Source organism: Opisthocomus hoazin, chromosome 5, assembly GCF_030867145.1.
Source record: "Opisthocomus hoazin isolate bOpiHoa1 chromosome 5, bOpiHoa1.hap1, whole genome shotgun sequence".
Lineage (NCBI taxonomy): Eukaryota > Metazoa > Chordata > Aves > Opisthocomiformes > Opisthocomidae > Opisthocomus > Opisthocomus hoazin.
Window position 1 is genome coordinate 7,380,864 of NC_134418.1, and position 25,593 is coordinate 7,406,456.

Sequence of the window (25,593 nt, forward strand, 5' to 3'; positions counted from 1 at the left end):
TCCTATGAGGACAGGCTGAGAGAGTTGGGCTTGTTCAGCCTGGAGAAGAGAAGGCTGCGGGGAGACCTGATTGCAGCCTTTCAGTACTTAAGGGGAGCCTATAGGAAAGATGGGGACAATCTTTTTAGTAGAGACAGCAGTGACAGGACGAGGGGTAATGGTTTTAAACTACAACAGGGTAGGTTTAGGCTGGATATAAGGAAGAAATTCTTTACAATGAGGGTGGTGAAACACTGGAACGGGATGCCCAGAGAGGTAGTGGAGGCCCCATCCCTGGAAACATTCAAGACCAGGTTGGACAGGGCTCTGAGCAACCTGATCTAGTTAGCGGTGTCCCTGCTCGCTGCGGGGGGGTTGGACTAGATGACCTCTAGGGGTCCCTTCCGACCCAAAACTTTCTATGATTCTGTAACTGTGGCTTTGGCGAGTTGCCAATCCAGTTTGAGGTTGTTCCTACAGCAAAGTGAAGAGCTCATCACTACCTCCGAAAACCCTTTATCTGTGATCTATGCCTGTACTTGTCACACGTGCCTGGAACAGGCGTACTGGCATGTTCGCTTCCTGGAGCACGCGCTGCCTTCCAGCAGCTTTGCTGCCCCTCCGCTCCTGAGGAACACCTGACTTTCAGCCTTTCAGCTGTAGTTTGTTCTACCTCTGTCATTTCTCAAGCTCATTATTGAATTATCCTGAAGCTGCTTCCTGCTGCTGAAGGGCTCTTACTTGTCCTGCAGCAAAATGCACATCAAGGTTTTATTTTTCACAAAGACCGAGCAGCAACTGTCAAGTCCTTTTCACTCGAATATGGTTTAATCCTCTCGGAGCAAGCCCTGCAGTGCCTGTTTAACATCACTACCTGAACAGCCCCCTCACGCTTCCTCTGCAAGCCGAGAGCTGCAGCACGGTGCTGGGAGGGCCAGGTACCTGCAAGGCAGAGAGCAGAACAGCGCCGGCATCCGTCTTCCCAGACAGGCACCTCGTCAGCTGTATTCTGCATGAACTTTACCTTCTCACAGAGCAGCAGCAACACTTTGTAATCAACAATTTTTTGTGCAGGGATTATCAGAATACAGCCATATTTAATGGTAGCCATTTATTACATGCAGTCTCCAGCTGTACAAATCATCGCTTTTTAACATCTGCAGTCCAAAGCCTGTCCCAAAACACCAAAAGGGATGAGGAATAACACCACAGGTGATGAGTGCTGCCTTACTTACACACAGAGTAAACTTGGTATTTCAGCAGTTCATTCAAGTTAGCTGGGAATGAATTAAACCTGGCACAGGTTTATATTGCAGAAGGGCCGAGAGAAGTCCTGCTCAAGCTGCCTCTAGGAAGCAGCACTCCTCTCGCTGCAGCCCCCAGCACCTCAGCCAGGCCGCCGAAGCAGGCCCCAGCTGCCCGGCGGGAGCCAGCCTGTGCGGGCAGTGGTGTGGAAGTGACCGCGCTGGTGTAGCCCACGCCGTGTGGTTACCAAGGACGTTACACAGGTCAGCTCCTGGCTTGCTCCAACGAGGACAACGTACTCTTGCCCAGCAGGTCCCGTATTGGAGTGCGCTGGGGTGCCGGCAGTGCCGCAGCACCGCCCCGAAGCCGCCCCCCCAGCGGTTTCACTGCTGACAGCAGCCTCCTGGCGCCAGGGCAGCGGCTGCTCCCAGTTTTTCCCGAGGAAGGCAGGAGGGACAGCTAGTCACAGTCACGGTCACGGTCACGGTCGCTGTCGCTGTCACTGTCACTATCGCTGCTGTCGCTGTCTGACTTGATACTCTCCAGTGTCTTTCTGCAGAGGTAAAACAGTCCAGTCATCAGTAACCAACTGTGGCCTTTGCTTGAAAACAGAGATCCAAAACACAGGGTAAACCTCCTCCAAAGAGAGTATTATGGGCTGTCTGATGCCTGCTGCCCTCAAAGGACAGGTCTACCGAGCACTTGGCAGAAGCACACCCACCTCCTTCTGGAAAAGCAGACTACTTCACAGAATCACAGAATGGTAGCGGTTGGAAGGGACCTCTGTGGGTCACCCAGTCCAACCCCCCTGCCCAAGCAGGGTCACCTACAGCAGGCTGCACAGGACCTCGTCCAGGCAGGTCTTGAATATCTCCAGAGAGGGAGACTCCACCACCTCCCTGGGCAGCCTGTTCCAGTGCTCTGTCACCCTCAGAGGGAAGAAGTTCTTCCTCATGTTCAGACGGAACTTCCTCTGCTTCAGTTTGTGCCCATTGCCCCTTGTCCTGTCGCTGGGCACCACTGAAAAGAGTCTGGCCCCATCCTCCTGACACCCACCCTTCAGGTATTTATAGGCATTTAGAAGGTCCCCTCGCAGCCTTCTCTTCTCCAGGCTGAACAATCCCAGCTCCCTCAGCCTGTCCTCATAGGAGAGATGCTCCAGTCCCCTCATCATCCTCGTAGCCTTCACCTACCCAGAAAGCGGTGGGCCAGCTGTCAGGGGTGCTGGACTTCTAGTTACTCATTCCCTTGGTCCAGCCCACTGGCTCCAAACTGTGGTCCTCAAAGCTAAGCCCGCTGTCTGAGCTTGGCTGCATCAGCTCAGAAACGAACCACAGTGGCTGGCCAGGTGTCCTGAAGGTTGGCCATGAGCCTCACAACCTGGGAACCACGTGCAGGGCCATTCCGTACAGCTTTCCACAGGAATTACCCCTCTGACACCCTGCCTACTATACCCTTCAGCAGTAACATGAAGTACTCCAACTTACTTCTGCTTTTCAGAGAGCTCAAATTCCTCCTCCGTTCTGCTTTTAAGCCTTTGAGATGAAGGGAGACCGAGGGACGCTGCCAGCTTTACCAGCTTAATCGCTTCATCTGGGTTGTTGGTTTGTTTAGCACAGTTCAAGAACTCATCCATCACTTGGTCGCTGCAAAAGCAAAGGCAAACAGTGACTCTTCCCAGGGCCCCAGGTGAGGTGGCCGTTTGCCTACAGCAGGTGCTTTAGAGAGGGAGAGGAGGTGACAGATTTTCAGATCACTCAGCCAGCCCAAATTCTGCTCCTGCCCAGAGTTCCACCTGTACTGACGTGATGCGGTGGGGAGCTCCTACCCTAGCAGAAAGGAATGCTTCTCCTGGCACAAAACCAGAGGGCAGCAGCTCACTGCTCAAGGTAAGGACCCCACCTTAGCAGCAGCCTAAATAACCTTCCCCTCGTTACAGACCCCACATGAGTTCCTTGCCCTCTTACATGGCTGGCAATGGTAAAGGAACAGCTCTCTACATCAAAGGCAGGCGTTTCGCTGCCAGAGGCTGCTGTGCTGTCCGTGGGCACTGGGAGCCACCGAAAGCTGGCTCGGCTCTGCCAGCTCCATTTCATGTCCAGGTGCTGGTTCTGCTCCTTCATCACCTGCGACAGGTGCTGGGGACACCTCTCTTGCCTTTAGGCAGGGACACAAGTCAGCATCTGCAGCTGGTGCCGCAGGGAGCTTGGCAGAGAAGGGAGGGGAGGGGACAGTTCAAGCAGAGGAGCCTCTGATCCATCTGGTAACCGCAGGGGAACTACTTTCTTCCCCTTCACATTCATGACTCATGGCATCCACAAACCATCAGCTACACCACCACTTCAGAAGGAAAATTCTTCTCCTCCCCCTATTCTCCGAACTGAGACAGGAGCTCTGACGTGGCTCAGCAGCATCACGGCTTCCCCGGGCCACGCTGGTGGCCGTGCAGGATAGGGCAGGCACAGAGTGCTGCTATCAGCTGCCTGCGGCACCGCACGCTCGCTGGTGCGGGCAGCCACAGAGAACGCCGCGCATCTCAGTGAAATCCCCAGCTCCAACATCGGATTTGAGGTGTTAATTTCCATGAACACCAAGCAGTTGTTTGATTTTTTTTTAAATGCATTCCTATTCCTTAGGAGTTGTTTTCTACTTCAAACAGAATTTTCTCCTTCAAAAATCCTGAGGAAAGCTAACTGTTGTAGCTTAACAGAGTACCATGTAAGATCTAGGATCTGACTTGACAAACTTGTCTTCAGACATCCAGACACCTCTGAAGCACCTACGCTTGGTTAACAGCATAGCAGAATTTTCTGGAGCACACGAGAAATGAGATGTTCTCAAGAGTCCTGCTCAGACTGACTTCTAATGCCAAGTTCATCAGTGGCACTGTTCTCCACGTCCCAGAGCTTCATTCAATGACATCTCAAGGATCAACCGCTTAACCCCTCCCTTTGCATTTTCAACATTTTTTAAGACATATTCTTGGTCTTGGAACATACCAGCTGGATAAACCACCACCCGTGCTCACGGGGACAGGCACACCCTCGCGCTTCGGAGGTAGCAATGAGATATGGGCCACTACTGCTGGTTATAACAGAAATGCAAATTCACAGCCAAAGGGGAGACTCGGTACCTGAAGTCAGAGCCCAAAGGTACTCACGTGGGAATCCTATTGATTTGCTGGAAACGCTCCATCATGTTCCTGTTCAAAAGAAAACAAAACAACAACTTTAAAAAAACCCCACCATAAAACACAGGAACAGACTGATACTGAATCTCTTGGATAACCCCTCGCTGAAACAGAGGCAAGCTCCACTTCATGAAATCATCTTCCCCACAGATCCCATGCCTTCTTCTCGCAGATGCAATGTGTACCAGCTGACATCACCAATTAGTTTAACACAGAATGTCTTCACTAGTGCAGAAAAAACATGAAAAATGTAGCTGGTGGCAAGTTTACTTTAAAATATTACACATTATTGGAAGGGTACTTGCCCCTTCTTTGTTTAAAATGCATTAGTGCAAAGAGAGCATCTCTGTTTACCAGAAAATAGCTCAGAACCTTAAATTGGAGGCTAGAAATTTTAACGAGGATTTCAAGTTAAGAGCATGTAGGACAGTAAATTCTAGCTTCTGGAGAGTTCTAAAAATATTCTCTTTAGTGTTTTAACTAGGGTTACTTCTAATCAGAAGTTTAATTAAACTCTAATTAATCTCTTTAACAGTTTGAATTCCAAAGAGTTCTAAAACTTAGAGAACAGGAAGCTGTAGGAAATCGGCAGTGCCTAGCGAAGTGACAATCAAACCCGACCTTGCCAGAAGCAGCAGTACGATGCTGTAAGCAAGTCGCTACATTAACTTCTACACCATTTTTGAGACAGACAACTGCAACTTGGTGCCAAGAATGAACAATAAAATTCGGAAAAAACCCCGTAACATTCCTAGCAGGACTCATCTCCTCCCTTTGTCTGCCCAGGCGTTCCAAGGCAATCAGTCGTTAGCTTTAGATTTTTGCAATTAAGCCTGGAGTTACAGTGTCAGCAAGCCAAGAGCCCCTGACAGCCACAGACGTACCAAGCGTCCTGGGTTCTCCCAGCCCTGGAAAACAACAGAACGACACTGCCCAGGGCACTGCCTGTCCATTCCAAGGGGGCCTGCTCCCTCCCGGTTTGCTCGTGGACAGCTTTGATGTCTTCGGCACACTTGGCAAACGCCAGCTGAGTCTGTGAAAAGATTGTGCTATTAATGCCCAAACCTCTAGAATTAACATATCCTTCCCAGTGCAATTTCTCCTACAGATCCTACAGGTCTGCTCTGTCATGATTTGAATTTGTGAATTAACAGTGGTTACTCCTGGCAGAAAAATCTCTCACTTCTGTCACAATTGTCCTCACTAGGCAAGCTCTGAGAGGGCTTTGCAGGGACAGCTGCATTCAGAGACCTCAGAGTACACATGAGCCTTTAACCGAGCTCCTCAGCTTGAGAAGCGTTACGGCAATGCCACCGTGGGCAAAAATCCCTGAATTCTGCCACGTGCTTCCCCAGAGATGTGGCTGGCTGGGCTGGATCACTCTTCCAACCCCCAGTAAGCAAAAAATCCTCTTTTGTGTTAATTTGAGGTTTCTCTACAGGTTGAAGAGAACCCCAAAGGGCTTAGCAGGCCTGGATAAGCTCATGTAGATCTGGAAATTTGTGATGGCAGCAATTTGTAACGGCCATTTGTAAATGGTCCTCAGACTGATTGAGGACAATAATACAGCACTTAAATACAGTCTGTACACTGCACACAGGAATGGGGATACATCTCTACTCTTTTCATTGAGCTTCTGTACTGCTTTTGGCTGGGATAAAGTTAAATTTCTTCATAGTAGCTTCCATGGTGCTATGTTTTGGATTTGTGATGAAAACAGCGCTGATAACACAAGGATGTTTTAGTTATTGCTGAGCAGTGCTTACACAGCGTCAAGGCCTTCTCTGCTTCTCACACCAGCTCACCGCTGAGCAGGCCAGGGGTGCACAAGAAGCTGGGAGGGCACTCAGCCAGGAAAGCTGACCAAAGGGACATCCCAGAATCACAGAATCAGAATCACAGAACGGTAGGGGTTGGAAGGGACCTCTGTGGGTCATCTAGTCCAACCCTCCAGTCAAAGCAGGGTCACCCACACCAGGCTGCACAGGACCTTGTCCAGGCGGGTCTTGAACATCTCCAGAGAAGGAGACTCCACAACCTCCCTGGGCAGCCTGTTCCAGGGCTCCGTCACCCTCAGAGGGAAGAAGTTCTTCCTCATGTTCAGCTGGAACTTCCTCTGCTTCAGTTTGTGCCCGTTGCCCCTTGTCCTGTCACTGGGCACCACTGAAAAGAGCTTGGCCCCATCCTCCTGACACCCACCCTTGAGATATTTATAAGCATTTCTAAGGTCCCCTCTCAGCCTTCTCTTCTTCAGGCTGAACAAGCCCAGCTCCCTCAGCCTCTCCTCGTAGAAGAGATGTTCCACTCCCCTCATCATCCTTGTAGCCCTCCGCTGGACTATCTCCAGTAGCTCTTCATCTTTCTTGAACTGGGGAGCCCAGAACTGGACACAGGACTCCAGATCAGGCCTCCCCAGGGCAGTGTAGAGGGGAAGGAGAACCTCCCTCGTCCTGCTGGCCACACTCTTCTTGATGCACCCCAGGATCCCATTGGCCTTCTTGGCAGCCAGGGCACACTGCTGGCTCATGGTTAACCTGTCGTCCACCAGGACACCCAGGTCCCTCTCGGCAGAGCTCCTCTCCAGCAGGTCCACCCCAAGCCTGTACTGATGCATGGGGTTGTTCCTCCCGAGGTGCAGGACCCTGCATTTGCCTTTGTTGAACCTCATCAGGTTCCTCTCTGCCCAACTTTCCAGCCTATCCAGGTCACGCTGAATGGCAGCACAGCCTTCTGGTGTATCTACCACACCTCCCAGTTTGGTGTCATCAGCAAACTTGCTGAGGGTACATTCTAACTCTTCATCCAGGTCGTTGATGAAGAAGTTAAGCAAGACTGGGCCCAGTACTGACCCCTGAGGGACACCACTAGTTACCAGCCTCCAACTAGACTCAGCGCCGCTGATGACAACCCTCTGAGTTCTGCCATTCAGCCAGTTCTCTATCCACTTCACCGACCACTCATCCAGCCCACAATTCCTGAGCTTCCCCATGCCATATGACATCATGCTCAGCAATAAAAGCCAGGGGAAAAGAAGGAAGGGGTGGAGGGACGTTCAGAGTGATGGCGTTTGTCTTCCCAAGTAAGCATTACTTGCGATGGAGCCCTGCTTTCCTGGAGGTGGCTGCACACCTCCTGCCGATGGGAAGTACTGAGTGAACTCCTGATTTCGCTTTGCGTGCACACGCAGCTTTTGCTTTAGCCACTAAACTGTCTTTTATCTCAGCCCAGGAGTTTTTGCACTTTTACCATTCCGATTCTCTACACCATCCCACCAGGGGGGAATAAGGGAGCAGCTGTGTGGGGCTTAGCTGCTCACCGGGGTTAAACCACAACAGCTTCCTTACCTCTTCAGGGTGCTGCTCCCTGCTCATCAAAGACAAGATCTCTTCCAACAGGTCATATCTCCTATTAAACCCCAGCTGTTTCATATCTGCTCAGAGAAAGGCAGCAGTTAGTAGGTGTGACCGGTACCCCCTGCTCCCAACCCCTGGTGATACGGTCAGCGTAACTAACACCATTTTGTAAGGCAAACAGCCATTCTCTGTGACCGACCGGGTCATGTTAAAGTTCCCTTTCCCCCCACTATCAGGCCCTGAAGGTCCTGTGCACCAAGTACATGAACCACAACTTTCTTCCTCCCCTCCCTGGCAGCCTCAAGACTCCTGGGCGCCAGGCTGACTGCTCCCCTCCCTAACCACCTTCCAGGTCCCAGGCACCCGGCCAGCCCGGGGGTGGCAACAGGAAAGGTCCCAGCACACAGAGCACTGCCTGTAAAACCAAGTAGTTACAAGTCCTAAGTGGGAACTTGGACCTGAACTGTTGCCGGACAGTGAGACCCATGAGCCCCCGTGGCCAGGGACACCTCCACTGTTGTCTGCTTCCTCCAAGGACTGAGTGCTGACTTGTATTCTTTTGTAAGTTTTTTGAGGCTAGATTATGATTTTTATGTTGATACAGCAAACCAAGTATTAAGATTTGACCTGATCTGCAGAAGGTCCAGGTGATAAGAAAGGATAAGATAAGTGGTGCTACAAAATTCTGTACTATGCTCCTTATAAAATTGTACTACACTGATTCTGCTTATAGAAATCCTGTGCTACTCTGATTATAAATTCTATGCTATACTAATCATAAAATCCTATTAAGAAAACAAAGCTTTAATTGTAACTACAAACTAGTGCTGTCATCATTCTGCGAAGGACCCCTAAAAGAACCTGTCTGTCCCCTCAGTGTTGGGTGACAGTAGGGTATTTTCTGGGTACTAAAGCCTGTATCTGCATTCTTGTCTCCTCTTCTTAAGGGGCAAAGAACAGGGAAATAATTTAAATGAGTTAAACCTGGGCTGCTGGTTAAGGTACTACTCTCCGGTAAGATTTCAGTTTTCCAAGACACTGACATTTAACTACGACACAGCCACGGTCTCTCCAATAGTCTGTGCTATCGGTTCTGCTGTTCTCCAGTGCACCTTCCACAGTGAAGGAATAACGTCCCTCGTGCCGCAGCACCTTATCAGGGCTGCTCTGAGCACCAGGAAGTTTCCCACCCACCTCCCACTTCACAGTCCTCCTGACTTTTATCAACCAAACTGCCTACGTAGCCATGTGGCTGCCACTAACCTTCCCAGACTGAAGGGATCACTTCCAAGTGGTTGGCTGTATCCAGTGCTTGAAGGAGGTCCAATATATTTTTAGGAGTTGGATAGAAGAGCTGATGAAGGAAGAGAATCGTTTCAGTAACTGTCACGTTTCTCCATACTAAAGCTTTGAAGCTTGCTTACCCTAACAGACACTTACCGAAGGGCACATTTCTTTGTACCATTTCAAGACAACATCAATTTGTTCCATCATACACAACAACGAAAAGAATTTTGACCTAGAAGAGGGGAAAAAATGTTCTAATTCAGTAATGATTAGATCAACCAAACCAGCAAATGACGGTTTTCTCATCAGATCAATACTGCAGATCAGGGAAATTTCACAGTATGATTGCAGTACTCCATACAATTAAAAAGAAGTAGCATTTTTTATGAGATAACTTAATGCTGACACTAGGTAATTGGCAGAATTAGAAGTTAGATGACTGCAGTTTTTAAAATCTCGAAAAAATGAAATCTCCCTGCCTGACACCAGGTTTGAGGTATCTGAATCTGTCTGAAATGCACCCTCTGGTTAAGAACCACTTTAAAAAGTGAACTAAATTAACATTATTGCAAGTCCACAATACAAGCCTGGGACCTTGATCCAATGCACTGACCAAGAAAATAACTTTCATTAGTTTCCCTTGACTTTTTTACAGGTTAAATAAAACCATATGAATCATCCCACATCACCATTTTGATGACAATTATTTTTCATTAATTTACTGGAGCATCTCTAATTCCAGTGCCTAAAGAGGCTTTCCTTCAAATCAGTATGCTCCAAGCACTTCATCACGTTAAGTGACTGCAGCACTTGATGACGTTGGTAAAGATGTTTCAGATGCCATGATTACAGCGTCAAATGGTGGAACTAATGGGACTTCCGTGCCTAAATGCACCTGCTGCACTCAGCCTCTCTCTACACCACCACGCACAGAGCTAGGTCTGACCTGCACGCTCTTTTGGTGTTATCTCCTAAGGTGCCATCCTAAGTAGACAACGGGATCATAGAAAATACAACAGGTTGATACAGTTGCTGGACATGTATTAAGCTAAACTGATGCTCCAAGACACTTTATTTCAGTTCGGGCAAGACCATAGACCAAAATTAAGAACAATGAGAACTTAGGATTTAAGAGGGACCCAGTTCCCAAACGGCACAGACAATAACCAGCTGGTGTTCAAAGAAGTCTCCTGCTGCGCAGTGCTGGAATCCTAGTTTGTATTCAGACTGACAACAGTACACAAGACGCTGAATGTAAGCTGCACTTCACTCACCAGTAGGCATTTAGCCGGTCCATGTCCAAGAATTTCCAGTTGTCCCCCTTCTCCATTGCCTTATTTAACCGATAGGCAAGCTTGATATCCTTAAGATCACAGCACTGCAATAAACCAGTTAGATTTTAAAGCTCCCAAATTTAATACTTAATTTTTTAACAGGATGCAATTCAATGCAGTGACTGCCTGGGCATTTTGTTTAGTTGAGAGAAATGTGCAACTCTCCCAGCGGGCAAGAGCTTTCTAACCTCAGCTGACAGCTTCTGCTGTGGAGACTGTCTGACTGCTGCAGTGTCGCTAGGTAGGGCACAGAACACAGGGGCTTACGCAGCCACCTCCAGCGAGGGCTGCACGTATCACAGGCATGCAAGTTACCAGTTTAGGAGGTGTCAAGCAAGAACTGCAGAATTATGGAAGAAAGTTACAGGAGATGATGAACACAGGTGAAAAAGGGAAAGACTGAGAGCTAAACCTTGTATGACAGGTTGGATAATTCACAGGTAATTCTGAAACAGCTGGAGGGCTCAAAGGAATTTTGACTGCAGCAAAGAGGTACTTACCGCTTGCATAGCGGTGGTAAAAAATTTGGCTGAAAGGAAGAAAATGGAGTCTGTTAGCTTCAAACTTTGAAGGCGATATACAGCAGCTCGTTAACCCAGGCTCCCAGGGGACAGATGAGATACATTCAATTAGAAAGCTGACAATGCAGCAGGGATCTTTACTTTACACAGGAGAGTCCTAGAGACTTTGATGTGTTTTGAGTTTTGCTAGCCGGTGTTCTGGAGGCAACTATACTGCTGTGCTTCTGGAGACAGATTTAAGCAAATGATCTGTTTGACTTTAGGCAGTTTTGCAAAAGCTACATTCACTTGTTTGATGCAAGACAGCATTATTTATCTAACAAGCAGGCTACGAAAAAAGGCAGCCATGCCACCCACCTTCTAACTCCAGTGGAAGAGAACAGATGCAACAGAAACAGGTGTTCAGGCAGGTTAGCCACCTCTTTAGTACACCCCAGAGCTGCCCAAGAACATACAACTGCCCCCTGAAAACACCTCCTTCCAGTTCTGTGAGGCCTTGACTCTGGTTTCTGTAACTGACATTTCAAAGTGGCAAAGAGACCGATGCTGCCTGAGGCAGGCCAGGAAAGCCACAGCAGGACGAAGGGCATAAACTGTCCTGCTCAGCAGCTCATTTGTGTGGTGCGAATTTCGGATAGCTTGTTTTGGTTTTATGAAGGAAACATAAGGGTACTGGATGCTATCAGAGACTGAAACAATAGCTAGCTGTGGATAGCACAATAGTGGGAGGAATTGTCAGGCAACTCACTTAAAACCACTAGGTACAATACATCCCCCCTTCCCTTGAAAGACATAATAAATTAACTAAATACCTATAAGTCAGAAAAAACATTTTTTTGTTATTTAGGTGTTTAGTATACACTTCAGCTACAGCCTACAGAATCCTCAAGGGGGAAGGAAAGGGCTTGCAGGGAACACAGAGTTTTCTGAAGTTAAGAGTCAGTTCACATACAACACACTAACGAAAAAGCAGCCTCAGCTTTCTTCAATGTGTCAATCTGAATTCTGCAAAAGCAATTACCAAAAGAGCACAAGGATCCTACACTGAAGAGCACAAAAAATCTACATACACATCTTGCTTAGACAAAGTGGCTTTGATCTAGTCTCATGCAAGCAATTTCTCTCTCTTTTTCTCTTTTAAAAAACACTGTGTAGAAAAGCTCACTCAACTCCCACGATTCAGGCAAGGCCTGTACCTGCGTGCTGATCGTCACTGCCTTTGCTAACAGTGGCACTCTATAAGGAGTGTGAAGGAGCAGAGCAGGCACAGTCACTGTCTACACTTCTGGCAGCAGCTTAGAGCCAGAGCAAGAAATGGTGCAACACACATAGCAGGGCAGAATCAACCAAAGGAGGTGTACAGCATTCTATTTCCAGGCTTCCAAGAACAAAACAAAATTGCCAGTAGGATAACCTAATATGCTACTCCAATATACCATCTCCTAATCGATCTTTGTCCTTTAAATGACCAAAACATGTATCGACTCCTCACCGGTTTCCTGAAGCATGCACTGCAATAGCTTCGTCACCCTATCATATATAGAACTGCCAGCTGCTGAAGAGTGGCTTCCGACACTCTGTTAAGACCACATTGTACACAGTGCAGCTACAGACCCCTCTGCCACATTCCTCTGCAGACTGAAGCTGCATCTACTTCCAAACGTGCAGAAAGGCTATGAACACCCTAGGGGAAAGTTGTGTACACAGAGATGGCAGAAGGAGCCAGCGAGACACGGGACGTTCAGAATCTACCCCTTCTACAGACCCAAGCTTCAGTTGTGCATGAAGTTTTATTTCATGAAATTTCCTGGAAAGGATCAGGAAGAACTGGAACAGGAACTCAAACCGTATTACAACAAAAACCTGCTGTTCACCAGACACAAATCATTTCATGAAGCTGCTAGCGGACGTTCCTCCTTAAACTAGTCTTGCAAACAGCCCTGTGTTTTTTACGGTGTGGGACTCAAAACACTCATTCACATTGGATATGTTCTACGCCCACGCAGAAGCCAGCGCACCAACGCGTAGCACACCTTCCCAGCACTGGAATTTGTCTTTCTTTGTCTCCAGAAAGCATCAGAAGGGACCAACATAATGCATTTTTCTAAGTAGAGCTACTTGAAATTCCCTAAGCACCCTTCCACCCAAGCTTAAACAGTGCAGATTGTCAACTATATTGAAGTTCATACCATCATCTGGGTCCTGGGGAGTGAAGCTCCTCTTTTCGACATCATCTAGCACCTCAGAGATGACGCCTGATGAGCCAAGATCAACTGCGGGACAAAGAGACAAGCAACGTCACATCTCAGTTGCACTATGCAGTTCATCACTAAAAAGGGTCAGCCTGCAATATACTATGCAAATGGAAACAAGCACCATGACTTCAAACAAGAGTCACAATTCTCCTTTCTCTACCCCTACTTGTGGTGCTCCACACCAGCTGCACTTTTATTTGCACTAAAATTTGCCCTACTGTTGCCAGATCCCCACAGCACAATGGGGCAGATTAAGAAAGACACAAGTACTTTCTTAGCAAGGAATCCAACAGGCCTGCGAGTTTGTCTGCTAGAACGTGGCACTGGGAAAAGTAATGCGTTTCATAAACAAAAAACACCCCAGAGAGACTCCAGAGCAGTTCCTCCGCATTTGTTATAACACACAGACTGCAGTTCTGATTACTGTGACTATTCTCTTTCCATGCCCACAGATTTTTGGCTAAAGGCCTGCAGCAGTTGGGCTCCTGCCTTCTAACACAGCTATATTTCAAGACAGCTCCAATCCACAGAACTGCTGCAGAAAAACAGAATCCCTGTGCAATTTCTTCCCTGTGAGTGGCAGAGTCTAGGAAATCACATGTGTTGTAGTCAGATCCAGCCTCCACAGAGCCTGAGTAGCAGTTGCTCTTTAGATTTATCAAATTGCAGCCACAAACAGAAAGAAAATGGGCCTTCCTCCCAGTTCTGCCCATTCTCAAAACACAAGGATTCTTCCCTCCCTGTAAGAGGTTATGATCCTCTGCAGCTTTTTCTTCACCCAAGTAGAATCAGACTGCACAGGAAACGCTAGGATTGCACACATAAGAGGTTGTCTTTTAATCCATAAATCAACTGCCTTCACAGTTGGAAAGCATGTAAAGTAGATGTTAAACAGGACACATTCATGAACAAGTTGATATTGCACATACCGCCTCTATAAAGTATAAAGAGAAGATGATCATATGTTGCCAGGCTAGGCTCTGAAAAGCAAAAACATTAGGTTATTTCAACATTCTTGACTGAGCTTTATGCCTGAGCTCTAATTAACAGTCTCCAGCCCTTCCAGGCAGGCAGCATGCATAAATTTACTCTATCACCTCTCTCCCTATCCACCCTAATGCTGGACCAGACCTCATGCACAACTGGGAGACACAATATCTGAGGGTGGACCACCAGCTGAAGCACCATATTGCTATGGGGCGAACGCTCAAGCTTCCCTGCTCTAAATTGAAAGCAAAAATATTTCATAACTCATTTTCCATTCTGCTTAAGAACCTGTCTTTGGTGTCTCAGCAAGCATGTTACTGGGGCAAAGCACCCTCTACAAGACAGCAAATCAGCTATGCCAACATTCTGTATTTTTGCAATGTTCACTTGACATCAAAAAACATCATCTAGGTCAAAAGCTTTTTTCTGTAGAGATGTAGATATATAGACCTGAACTGGCTTGGGTGGCTTGTGAAGTAAATCTCCTTAATCTATGGGAAGCTAACAGACTCAGCAGACTGCTGCAAATACATACTCACATTAGTCACTATTTCTACAGCATTACTACGACAAGGACCCAGCTGAGAAAGAGCCTATGGGCCAGGACACACTCCCCCACTGCATACACACACACCCGTCCTCGAGAAACTAGATGCCACTACAGGTAAGAATGTAACGATAAACTTGCTCCTAACCTAAAAGACTACAGCATCAAAATGCTTCATTATTTGACCTCAGGGGCTAAGTGCACCCGCTATTTTGTAATTAGTAATAAACACTGAACAAAGTCTCTGCACATGATGATTCGATTTGAAATCCACAGTCAGTGGCTTGCTGAGTGGCCACAGCTCAGCACTTGGACAGTTTTCTTTCTCAGTTCTCTTGCAAAAGGAAACAAGTAGTGAAGCCGAGAACACAGTGAGAAATGCTTTTTTCCACAAGGGACTTCTTCCCTGCAACTAGGAATCACGATGTTGCTTGCTGCTGAACTTAGCCATTCTGGAGGTGGCACTGAAATACAATAACCATTCTGGTTCTCTTACCTATATCAAGTGCTTCCATTTCCTTTATTGCCAATAAAGACATACTTCTGCCTACACCACCACATCTTCTCAGAGTCTTCAGTAAAGAGTTAAAAGTTAGCAGATTTGGTTGCACTTCCTGTTGAACCATGTGATTCAGGAAAACCTTAAACAAAATCCCAAAATCCTTAGTGCCTCACGTGTTGTGGATCACAGTTCAGCTTTCAGGTAGGTATACATGCATTTCCTCAATCTCATCCTTCTCATTCCCTTCAGGCTAACAACTCTACCTCAACTGATCATTTATTAACAGAGTACCATCTAATTTTTAATTAATTTGACCAAAAAACAAGACTACAAAATTACATCAGATTAGATCTTGGCGAATCATGTCTAGAACATCAAGGAAATTTTTTAATTTATGTACTAATTTTCCTTACTGATGTTAAGTCATTAAAACTGGAGCCTCTAATGTTACCCCTCAAAATTCCATTTCCATCACACCACCATGAACCACAATTCAGAGAAGGGTTTTTATCTAAAACTTTTATCTCCCAGCATAATTTCCCAACTACTTTCTGTCCGGGCAGTTCTTGGATCAGGTATGTTCTCACAACGCACACCATTCTGTAAGGGCAAGGTTGGGGTCTGCACATTTTCCACTCCTCAATAGTTAGTATGTTTAAACCAGTGTATTTCCTTTAGAGCAGGTATTAGTATCTTTGTGCAAAGCTCTTGCTTTTAGTCTTCTAGTAACTGCAAAATTCTACTCACTAAGCAGACCCAGCCCCTACACTCTTAGCCCTTCCCCGTTTCTTCTGTTCTGCCTCCTTACCTTGGCTAATTCCCATCTTTCTACGAACTTCTCCTTTAGATATGGGACTGCTGTAATCAAGGCGTTGAAGGTGTGCACATCAGCTGGAAAATATAAGATAACACATTTTAACTGACCATTCTACAGAAAACAGTTTGCTCTAACATGGCTCAGTTTTTGGCAGTCTCATGCAAACCTGTTTCCAGTGAGCCAGCCACACGCCAGCTGCACTGAAATAAACAGTTTGCATTCAGCTCCCATGATCTAGCTGAGGTCCGTACCCCTGCGCCAATCATCATTGCCATGAAACATATATTCATGTACCCAACAACTGGTTACTGCTACTTCGAAGACCACAAGTCAAAACCAGGAGACACTTACCCTTGTGTCTTTCATTCAGCAAGTCTATGTACATGTCGTAAGCTTTAGCAGAAGCCCCATGCTGCAAAAAACAAAAACCCAACAAAAACAATCTCTATGACTGTGTGAGATTTCACAAGCTGAAAAAAAATCCTCCTGGCACTGAATGGTAACTTTACCTTCACCATCCCACGGATCATTGTGCAATAGGAGTGTGCATTCCTCTCTGGCATGATCTTAAATATCCTTTCAGCATTGTTGTCCTCCCTAGGATCAACAAAGAAGATGAATGTTAAAGAATTCAATAAAAGATACCCTTAGGAAAAGGATTCAACATGCAGAACAAAATAACGGGCTGTACTCCCAAGGGCTGCCATTCAAATACGTTACTTGTAACACTTTCAGTCATTCTACACTCACTTACTAGATTTCCATCAACACTTCAAAAGATTAGTGAACACAGCTGTATTTAACAAGGAACACCTCCAAGTATGTGCTGCTAAAAAGCCTTTAAGTCTGCTTTAGAACAACAATGCATGTGCACAACCCGCTGAATACAGGAATATTTTTCCATACCTCCACCCAGGTGACTGTGAACCCCTTTGGAACCGTCTCCTTGGAGCCTTCTGCTCTGAAGCATTCACCTGGCGAGATTTTTGCAGAAGTAAGCTTCTGAGAGTTCAAAGTTATAACTGAACATCAAATGACATGATTTTGTAATAATGCAGAAGTTCAGCAGCCATTTATATGATACCAAAGGTGTTTTTTAATGGGCTACATTAAAATAATTTCTGTTATAATGTTCAGGAAGCAGTAACTAGATGAAGAATATTGTTTATGTTACTAAACATACTCACAAGGCAAATTGTATGTATTTGTGGAGTTGGTGGGAATCACTAGACTAAAGGACATACTCTGTAAAACCCTTTCTCCCTTAGCCGTCCTCCCAAGGATGCGTATTGTGCAACACATCTGCTACTGTACCCTGCGACCTGATACTCTGAGGTCACACAAGAAGCCCTCAACTTCACTGACATCTACATACTATGGTTCAGACTGGAAGAGAATTAACTAGCTGATTTTACACTAGCAGTACTAGAGTTGTTCTTTGCAGCCAACTATAAAAACAAGGCTGTTGGTGAGAAACAGTTATTTGAATACAGTTCAGCAGAACTAAGCCAAGACAGGGTTCCAGCTGCTAAGCTCAGCTTTACGGAAACTACTTTTGCTAGTAGGTTACACACAGGACTGTTGTAACTGCCACATCTCTAGGGAACATTGACCGCATTTGACCGACCTCACACCACCCCCCAGGCAGGTAGTCACAGGACAGAATCTTGACAAAAATCTTCCTTCTGAGGAACTACTAGAGACAGCCCAGCGGAGGGCTACGAAGATGATGAAGGGACTGGAGCATCCCTCTTAACGAGTAAAGGCTGAGGGAGCTGGGCTTGTTTAGCCTGAAGAAGAGAAGGCTGAGAGGGGACCTAATAAATGCCTACAAATATCTTAAGGGTGGGTGTCAAGAAGACGGGGCCGGACTCTTTTCAGTGGTGCCCAGCAAACAGGACAAACGGGCACAAACTGAAGCATGGGAAGTTCCACCTGAACATGAGGAAGAACTTCTTCCCTCTGAGGGTGACGGAGCACTAGAACAGGCTGCCCAGGGAGGCTGTGGAGTCTCCTTCTCTGGAGATATTCAAACCCCGCCTGGACGCGGTCCTGTGCAGCCTTCTCTAGGTGACCCTGCTTTGGCAGGGGGGGTTGGACTAGATGATCACCAGAGGTTCCCACCATTCTGTGAATCTGTGACATCACCTTGATACACTCCCACTACGTGTGAAAGAAACAAACAAATGAGATCAACAGGCTTTTTATACCCCTGGTTCTTCCAAATCCTCTTTTTCTTCTTCCTCTTTTTCCGGAGTAGCTTCTCCATCTCCACAGAAGCATAACAAATCTAAAAGGCTGTTTGTGGTCTCCAGAGATATGGGGGTACCTATGGAAAATGAGGATGTACAACAGTGGCAGAGAAAGTAAAGAACACACCATTCAACAGCCATAGCAGAAAACTTTCAAATACTCAGTTATGCCCAGTTCTCTTTTGACATAAAGGTGTTCTCTAGCAAATCTGTAAAACCTGTGTGTGACACTAATACTTCCATGAACCCAGTCATAGCAGGAGACAATGTGAAATAGCGTATCTTTTTTTCTGCTGAAGCCACCAAAAGGGTAGTTTTCCTGACAAAGTGGGAGAGGGAAGTGGCAGCTGGCAGCCAAAGCTGTGAAGCAGCACAAGCCCAACGCAACATTTGAAATTTCTAGTGCTTTTCATAACTACTCCTATGATAAACCTTGCAGTGAAGATCACTTTGTGTGTTTCACTTCACATGAAACACATTTAAAACCAACAAATTTGATGGAATCATCTCCTTTCCATCTTGTAGCAGGTACAGAAAGGTCTCACCTTCCCAGTAAGTTTTCCTCCTTCGGATGCTGTGGCAGTTTCAGTTTTCTATTAATTCCTCCTCATTCACCCATGACAGAGCTAAGGTCCAAATTCAGGAGGAACTGAGAAAGACTCATTTATTGAGGGCAGGTCCACATGAGGGGCACTCGGATGGTATGCTATCCCAACCTCACACCACAGCAAAGCACTCAGCACAGATGTAGCTTATCCCAACCCGTATGTCACTGCACGAGGGCCTTTGTGGGCAGAATGGTACCGTGCAATCACATAGCATCTGCCTGTAACAGGCCCTGCTTTACTGCATCACAAATTGTCCCACTTCAGAAGAGAAGAAAAAGAACTCAACACCTTATCATCTGCTTCTTGATCAGGAAACAGTCTGTTCTCCGTATCACCAAAGCGACATATCAGACAAGCAGTGGATAAGGAGGGCCCAGTGATTCTCAGAACCACTTCACCAGACCGGAGCCAGTTGTGAAAGGCAGCAACATGGTCACGTACCTCCATACCTGTGCCAGCTACTGAAATATTTTTGGCACAATTTAAGTAAAGCTCCACCACAGAATCTGGCAGGTGACTACATACCTGCTTGTACAAGCTGATCGAACAGGTCCACAGACTCCTTCACCCTTCTGAGGTGGATACGCTCTTTTAGAGCTTCCTCACTCACTCCTTCAATCTGTGGTGTAAGAGTCTCAGGCATCAAGCACTAAAAGCAAAGAGAGCAAGTCAGACATGAGCTCAAACCTTCTCTAAACCATCGCTAGAACACTAACCAAATGTGCTTACTCTTCACCCAGTACACTGCTATGACAGTCTCCCGACCCTCCCAGCCTAACAGCAGCAGTCCTTTTGGTGATGAAGGACCACACATCCCAATCTCCCACTTTCACGCTAGCGAGTCAGTAGCCAAACAACATTTATTTTCTTAATTTTATCTAAAGAACCTGATATGATACTGAACTCCTTAGGAAAAATGTTCACTTCAGAAACATAACAGAAATACAGTATGCTTTCACAGCTGTCCGCAAAACAGCTAACAAAATTATCCTTTTATGTTAGTTTTGGACCAGGCTGACAGCTGATTTCACCATCTGGCAAAGCACGAATATGAAAATGAAAAGCAAAAAGCTTACTGGTACGTTGGGCTCTGCAAAAGTCTTGTCAAAATACTGAGGAAATTGCTTAATAATGTACTTTGCAGCATTTCTCCCAGACTCCTTCGACAATGCAAATAGACGCTGCATAGGAATGAGAGAGAACAAGATGAAAAAACACGAAATTAAAAGGCTGAGAGTGAGAAAAACGTTTTCAGTAACACTGAGCATTCCAGCGGGATCAAATTAAATTCATGCATCATTTTTGACTCTTAATAAAAACACAGGCACAAGACAACATCCCAAATTAGACATTCTTATGTTGGTATAAATACCAGAATGTTTTTCTTTGAATGAGACTGTAATTTACTTGTTACTTAGTCAAGAGAAAAAGTTCTGTGCTAGACATCTGAAATGCTGCACTGCTACCTCAAGCTCCCAGTCTTCTCTCAGTACTCTCTAACATCACACGCAGCAGCTCCTTCGTGCCCTCATTTCCAGTTTTGCTTTCTCCTGCCTCAGCTTCATGCTACTTAATTGTATGAAAAGGTAACATCAGGGGAAGACTCCTGCTCTTCTTCCTTTCTATTCTCATCTCAACACTACTATTTCCATAAGCCAAGTTATCAAATAGCTGCTCTGTGATAAAACTAAAATTCCTGGGGCTTGGCCAGCAGAGTTAACTGATAAAATGCAATCTATGTAGTAACACTCTCACGAGTTACCATGTGTATTTTAATTAACACATTTAATTCAAATTTAACTAAACTATAAGCATAAAATCTCAACACTTGCAATACTACATATTCAGTCTATATCCAAGGCATATAAACACAGTTTTAACAGTATGAATGTCTCAGCTAAAAAATTACTGTTGGGAGTTAGTTAACAGACTAGGAACATGGAGAAACAGAACAACGCGGCAGCTAAGCCACTAATTTGCAGGAATGATAACAGAGCTGTGTCAGCTGGAAGGTCCCTACAGGGGCAGGAAGAGGAGATAACTCTGTGCGGGCAGGGTGGATTTGTCCAAAGAAATGCTACAGTCATTATGCATTCAGAAATACAGAGCAGAAAATTCTGAAAGAAGTATGATATTTACATTTTCTTTTGTAATTGAAACCAGGCTCCAGTAGTTTTCATAGCCTAGATGAAGGGTGGGAAGGGGGAAGGTATCAACGATTTGAAAAGAAATACTTACAGCACTGGCTGCATTTCTTGGGATAAGGAAAGGGTCATCCTGGAACATATAATGAGCAGCAGTAGGATCCTGTAGAAAGGACATTCCAGGATTGAAACATGTACAGTTACGTACACAGGCACGCCCCAGGCATATCACACTGCCTCAAGGAATTTAAGGCACAATGAACACTTCCATCATGACCACCACCTGACGCTCTTTTCACAAAAGCTCCCCTTGTGCAAAAGGTTTAGCCTGCTTGGAAATATTTGAAAAAGCTTTTCCATTGTACACACACATGCAGGCTAACATACTGACAACAAAATGGTCCTTACGGTAACATGACAAGCAGTAAGTGCCCTGCAAAGCAAGCAGGACCCCAACTGTAACAGTCTTGGGGGAGCTGATGGGACTTGCAGAATCAATTTCCAGAACTCAAGACAGACAGAATTAAAGAATGGCATCACTGCATTTGCAGTTGTTGCCTAACAAGAGTAGACACTGATTGCTCTTTGCAAGGCTTACTGTCTGGACTGAGACTGGGAAGAGGCAGACTGGACCGGGAAGCTGAACCGGTATATGAACATGCTCCTGATGTTAGCAAAAGCCTTATCAAAACATTACAGCTGTCAGTGGTAGTTGCAGCTCTCTCTTAGCGCTACAATGAGGCTTTAAAGACACAGCAAAACGTGTTGCGCAAATGTGAAAACCTCATAAAAACAGATGGAAAAGTCCCATCTTTCATTTCTGGCCAAAGTAGAAGTAAAAGCCTCAGAGTGCAAGGCTACTGCATGAGATGGACAACTCAACCTATTTCCACGATCAACAGAACTACTCACCCTCTTCACAGTAGAAGCCAATGTCTGAAGAACAGCTAGCTTATCCCTAAACATAAAGGAGCTTTGGTTAATACTCAGCTGCCGACTTCGAATGTTATGCATTACATTGTATGCAGAACAAGCACAGGACTATTCTGGCCTGTAAGGATTTTCAGTTCTATGAAATAACGGTTTTGCTGCACTTAGAAAACACAACTTATTGCAAAGGGAGGGAAAATTCAACTGCAAAACAGTCTCAGTTCTGGAACAACCACAGGAAAAGGAAAACACTTTGAGGAAAATCAGAAAAGTAGGTGTGTTTCCCGCTACCACTCCTCCCCTTCTTATAGATCATCAAAGAAAGAACACAGAGAAGGGACACAGAAAGAATTCCTTGAAATGCTCCTCTCGGAGCCCCACATTTCTGAAGGATGGATACATAAGTCCCTCTCCAAGACAAGTCTTGGGAGGAAAAGAACCCAAAACTCAGGACTCTTGTGCCTGTGGATGCTTAAGACTTTGGTTGTGTTTCAAGCAAACAAGGAAAGGCCACTGAAAGTGTTTAGGTGAAGGTGGTCTTATTCTAGGTTTGCATGCAGATATGATTTTGCCAAAAACTTAGTTTCTGCTGTACAGTCATGCCATTTCATCTTAAGTGCTTCCAACAAAATAGCTTTTGTTCAGCTGCATAATTTCTAAATCGGATTTATTCAGCCAGTTATCAATGGTGGGGTTTTTTTCTGAAAGAAACACACCTACACACAGACAGCCAAATTAACTTGCTTTTACAGATTTCTAGTGAATGTGATCTTTTACAAAGCAACAGAACTATGTTTAAAAATGCAGTCCTTACAACTGTTTTTAAAAGAAAGGTCAGGAATGGAATGTACATACTCTGCATGGAGAGTAAGAGTTAAGAATACTCCCAGAGCTCCCAGCCAGCACAAAAGCCACTAGTGGGACATTAAACCCAAGAATACAGCAACCTGAATTTTCTTTTTCAGCTTTGGTGGACAGATTACATTTAGCTGTCGAACAATGATTTTCTTCCACGTCAAGAGATATTCCAGCAGTAAACACTCACCAGGTTTTCTTTCGTGGGAGCACAATTTCTTCTTGAGTAACTACAAGAAACAATATTAAAACTGTTCTTAGATACGAACATATGCACAAAGAAAATCTTGACCTCATGGCCACTGATGACTTAAGCTGATCCAGCTGAAAGTACTAAAGCAAGGATTTTAAAACCACAGTCTAAAGTAGGGCACAATTTATTGCAATAGTAACAGACAAGGCTGGTAGGGAGCTTAAGAGTCTTGTGTCAAGACAGGATCAGGGCCCTATGGTAAACAAATGTCAAAGACATTGTACCCATTTACCCATTCAAGCATCTTCAATCATCCTTATTTTGTATCTTCTCGCTTAAGCCCCAACCTTTCCCAGTCCCTTGCTTTCCTACTCTTAGTGCCCCAGTTCGGAGTTTGCCATCTCTGCTCATTTGGCTTCTCCAGCTCAGCCTGCCTGAATACTGCAGCAAAGTGCCCTCTCAAGCTCCTGCTCCGACAGCCTGACACCAACTGCTCAGTTCCTTCCACCCCAAGGATCAACTTTGCCAGTTTTCCCAGACAGGAAAAAAAAAAACACAGGACAATACCAAAAGAAGCAGCTAGAGGTTGTCAGCAAAGCATTTTAGCAAATTCATTCACAGAGGAGCATGTGGGGCCTCCTGGTCACAACCCCCAGAGCCGGGGTCTGCAGGGGCACTTTGCCCACTGCCTCTGTGTTGATGCTTCCATGAGCTGTTACTGACTGGCAAGAACTTGTTCCCAAGTGCACCATGGCTCCAAGCATCCCAGATTACTTTTTTCACAAAACTTGTAGAAGAAATACGGTAAGGAGTACAGATAAGAAGCGAGAATGTGAAGGAAACTGTCAGGACTAAGGTGAAAACCTCCTTATTTTTGTTGTATAGTTCATTCAGTTTCAAAGAGCAGCTGGACAGCTCATGGACCTGGACAACTCTGGGAGCACAAAGTGGCTGCTGGTGAAGATAGTCAAGCCAAGAAATCGCTGCACAATGTTAAGATGGGGCAAAAAAAAAAAAAAAAGAGGGCATTCATGTCTTCTTTATCTCCTATGCTGTTTGGAGATTAAAAAAAACATAGGCAAGAAACTAGTAATTAAGACATCATACCTTCTGAATTGTCCACAGTCTTCCCAAGAGCTGTACTACTAGAAGAGCACCTACAAACCAATCAGAGTTTTGAATTTATCGTAGTCACGTTAGTACAGAAAAAGCAGATTAATGAAATCCTGTACTACAGGTCAGAATTAATTAAAACATTAAAGGGGTGAAGTAGCTGGAAACATTGCACTAACTCAAATTATTATGATAAAATTCGTATTAGATGCTTCTCTTAAAGCCCTAATTTCAAGAGACGACTTATACACAGAAAATCATATTACATGAAATTTGTAATTCTTTATTTTTGGTGATATCATGGCTTTAACGCAGTTTTCACAAATTACTGCATCTTAGAATGAAAATCCTGAACATAAATCAGAAGACACTTTATGTTCTAGAGGCAGAATCCAGCTGAAAGCAGTACATTTTTAAAAAATACGAGTACTTTTTATGCAAGCAGAAGACCCTGAGTTGGGATGCAGGGAAATCAGACCCGTTTACTGCCAGATGCCCAGTCTCTAGAGAGCTGCAGACAGCACACTTGCACAACCACAGCTGCAGCAGGCACACCCCGACACGCTTGCTTCTGCCGGGTATCGCAAAGCAGCTGCTCTGCGCTCCGTTCAGAGTCACAGGGCACAGCTCCATGTCCTTCTTATAATTCTTTACATCTGACTGCTTTTAACACAAATTAAAGTTCACATTAAAATACATACTGTTTTCTTTTTCTCATGAAGCAATCTAACACTGAAGCCTTACTGTAACTCTGGCGTTCATATGTGCTTCCACACTGACCTTGGCCCTGAGGAAGATGCTGTTAACGTGCATTCATACCTCTGAGCTTCAGTGATGCTGCATAATTCTAGCTGTTCCTGTATGTCGCCTAAACTTATCACGTACGATTTTACCATCCCAGATGCGAGTTCTATTTTGCCTATGAAGAGCAGCCAGCAGAGCGGGTCCTTTTCACTCGAGATGTACCCCGAAAGAAACCCTTCACCTGCTTTTCCGTGAGATTGCGTTCCAGCAATCACTTAGCAGCTCAAGCTCACTCCCGGGGCGGCCCCGAGCCGCAGACCCCACCACAAACAGGGAAAAGCCCCAGACGAGGCCCTCCCCAGGCCCGGCCATGCGGTCCCGCCATTCCGCCCCGACCCTGCCCGCCGACGGCCGCCGAGGCCAGCGCGCATGCGCCCAGCGGCTGAACCTCCCACACTGCGCCTGCGCCGCCTTTCGCGCCTCAACTCCACAGACACCCCCCACCCCCCCCCCCGCCCGTTGATTCCTCCACGGCTCCACCGCCGCCGGGCTCCCTCTCTTCCCTGCGCCGCGGGAACGGCACAGCCTTACCGGTAGCGCTCTCGCCTCCCGCCCGGTAAGCAGCACCGCCTGCTCAGCGATACCACTTGCTGCCAGGAGCTGCCGCCCAGCCGCCGCGCCGCCATGCCGGCACCCCCGCAGTGCCCTCCGGGAAGGAGGGCGGTACTATTCCCGCG

The 25,593-nt window shown here is 46.0% G+C and overlaps 1 protein-coding gene and 1 non-coding gene across 3 annotated transcripts; both read right to left on the bottom strand.

Annotated features, from left to right (window-relative positions):
* Positions 1-1,075: 1,075 nt before the first annotated feature.
* Positions 1,076-25,577, bottom strand: PTCD3 (pentatricopeptide repeat domain 3). Of its 2 annotated transcripts, none has more exons than XM_075420326.1 (24): positions 25,448-25,577; positions 24,107-24,156; positions 22,997-23,036; positions 21,934-21,979; positions 21,116-21,184; positions 19,954-20,058; positions 19,403-19,526; positions 18,228-18,346; positions 16,924-16,991; positions 16,527-16,614; positions 16,369-16,429; positions 16,009-16,091; positions 15,195-15,339; positions 14,094-14,144; positions 13,099-13,182; positions 10,889-10,917; positions 10,329-10,432; positions 9,208-9,286; positions 9,031-9,121; positions 7,759-7,844; positions 5,299-5,447; positions 4,385-4,426; positions 2,712-2,870; positions 1,076-1,777 (listed from the first exon to the last, which is right to left on the bottom strand). In XM_075420326.1, the coding sequence occupies exons 1-24, from the start codon at positions 25,540-25,542 to the stop codon at positions 1,684-1,686; spliced, it is 2,061 nt and encodes a 686-aa protein (XP_075276441.1). In that variant the 5' UTR covers positions 25,543-25,577; the 3' UTR covers positions 1,076-1,683. The 2 variants fall into 2 exon arrangements, with proteins under 2 accessions (XP_075276441.1, XP_075276442.1); XM_075420327.1 differs by lacking the exon at positions 25,448-25,577 and adding an exon at positions 24,932-25,262.
* Positions 16,153-16,292, bottom strand: LOC142361558 (small nucleolar RNA SNORD94). Its single transcript, XR_012764171.1, has one exon. It is a non-coding gene; the product is annotated as a small nucleolar RNA SNORD94 (small nucleolar RNA).
* Positions 25,578-25,593: the final 16 nt, after the last annotated feature.

What these genes read in the sequence shown, in the direction of transcription:
- PTCD3 (XM_075420326.1), bottom strand. Translation starts at nt 25,542, where the DNA reads ATGGCGGCGCGGCGGCTGGGCGGCAGCTCCTGGCAGCAAGTGGTATCG. An exon ending in AGGATTTGGAAGAACCAGGG is followed by an intron (nt 16,992 to 18,227) that starts GTATAAAAAGCC and finishes AAATCTCGCCAG; the next exon opens with GTGAATGCTTCAGAGCAGAA. An exon ending in GGGAGAACCCAGGACGCTTG is followed by an intron (nt 4,427 to 5,298) that starts GTACGTCTGTGG and finishes TCTTTTGAACAG; the next exon opens with GAACATGATGGAGCGTTTCC.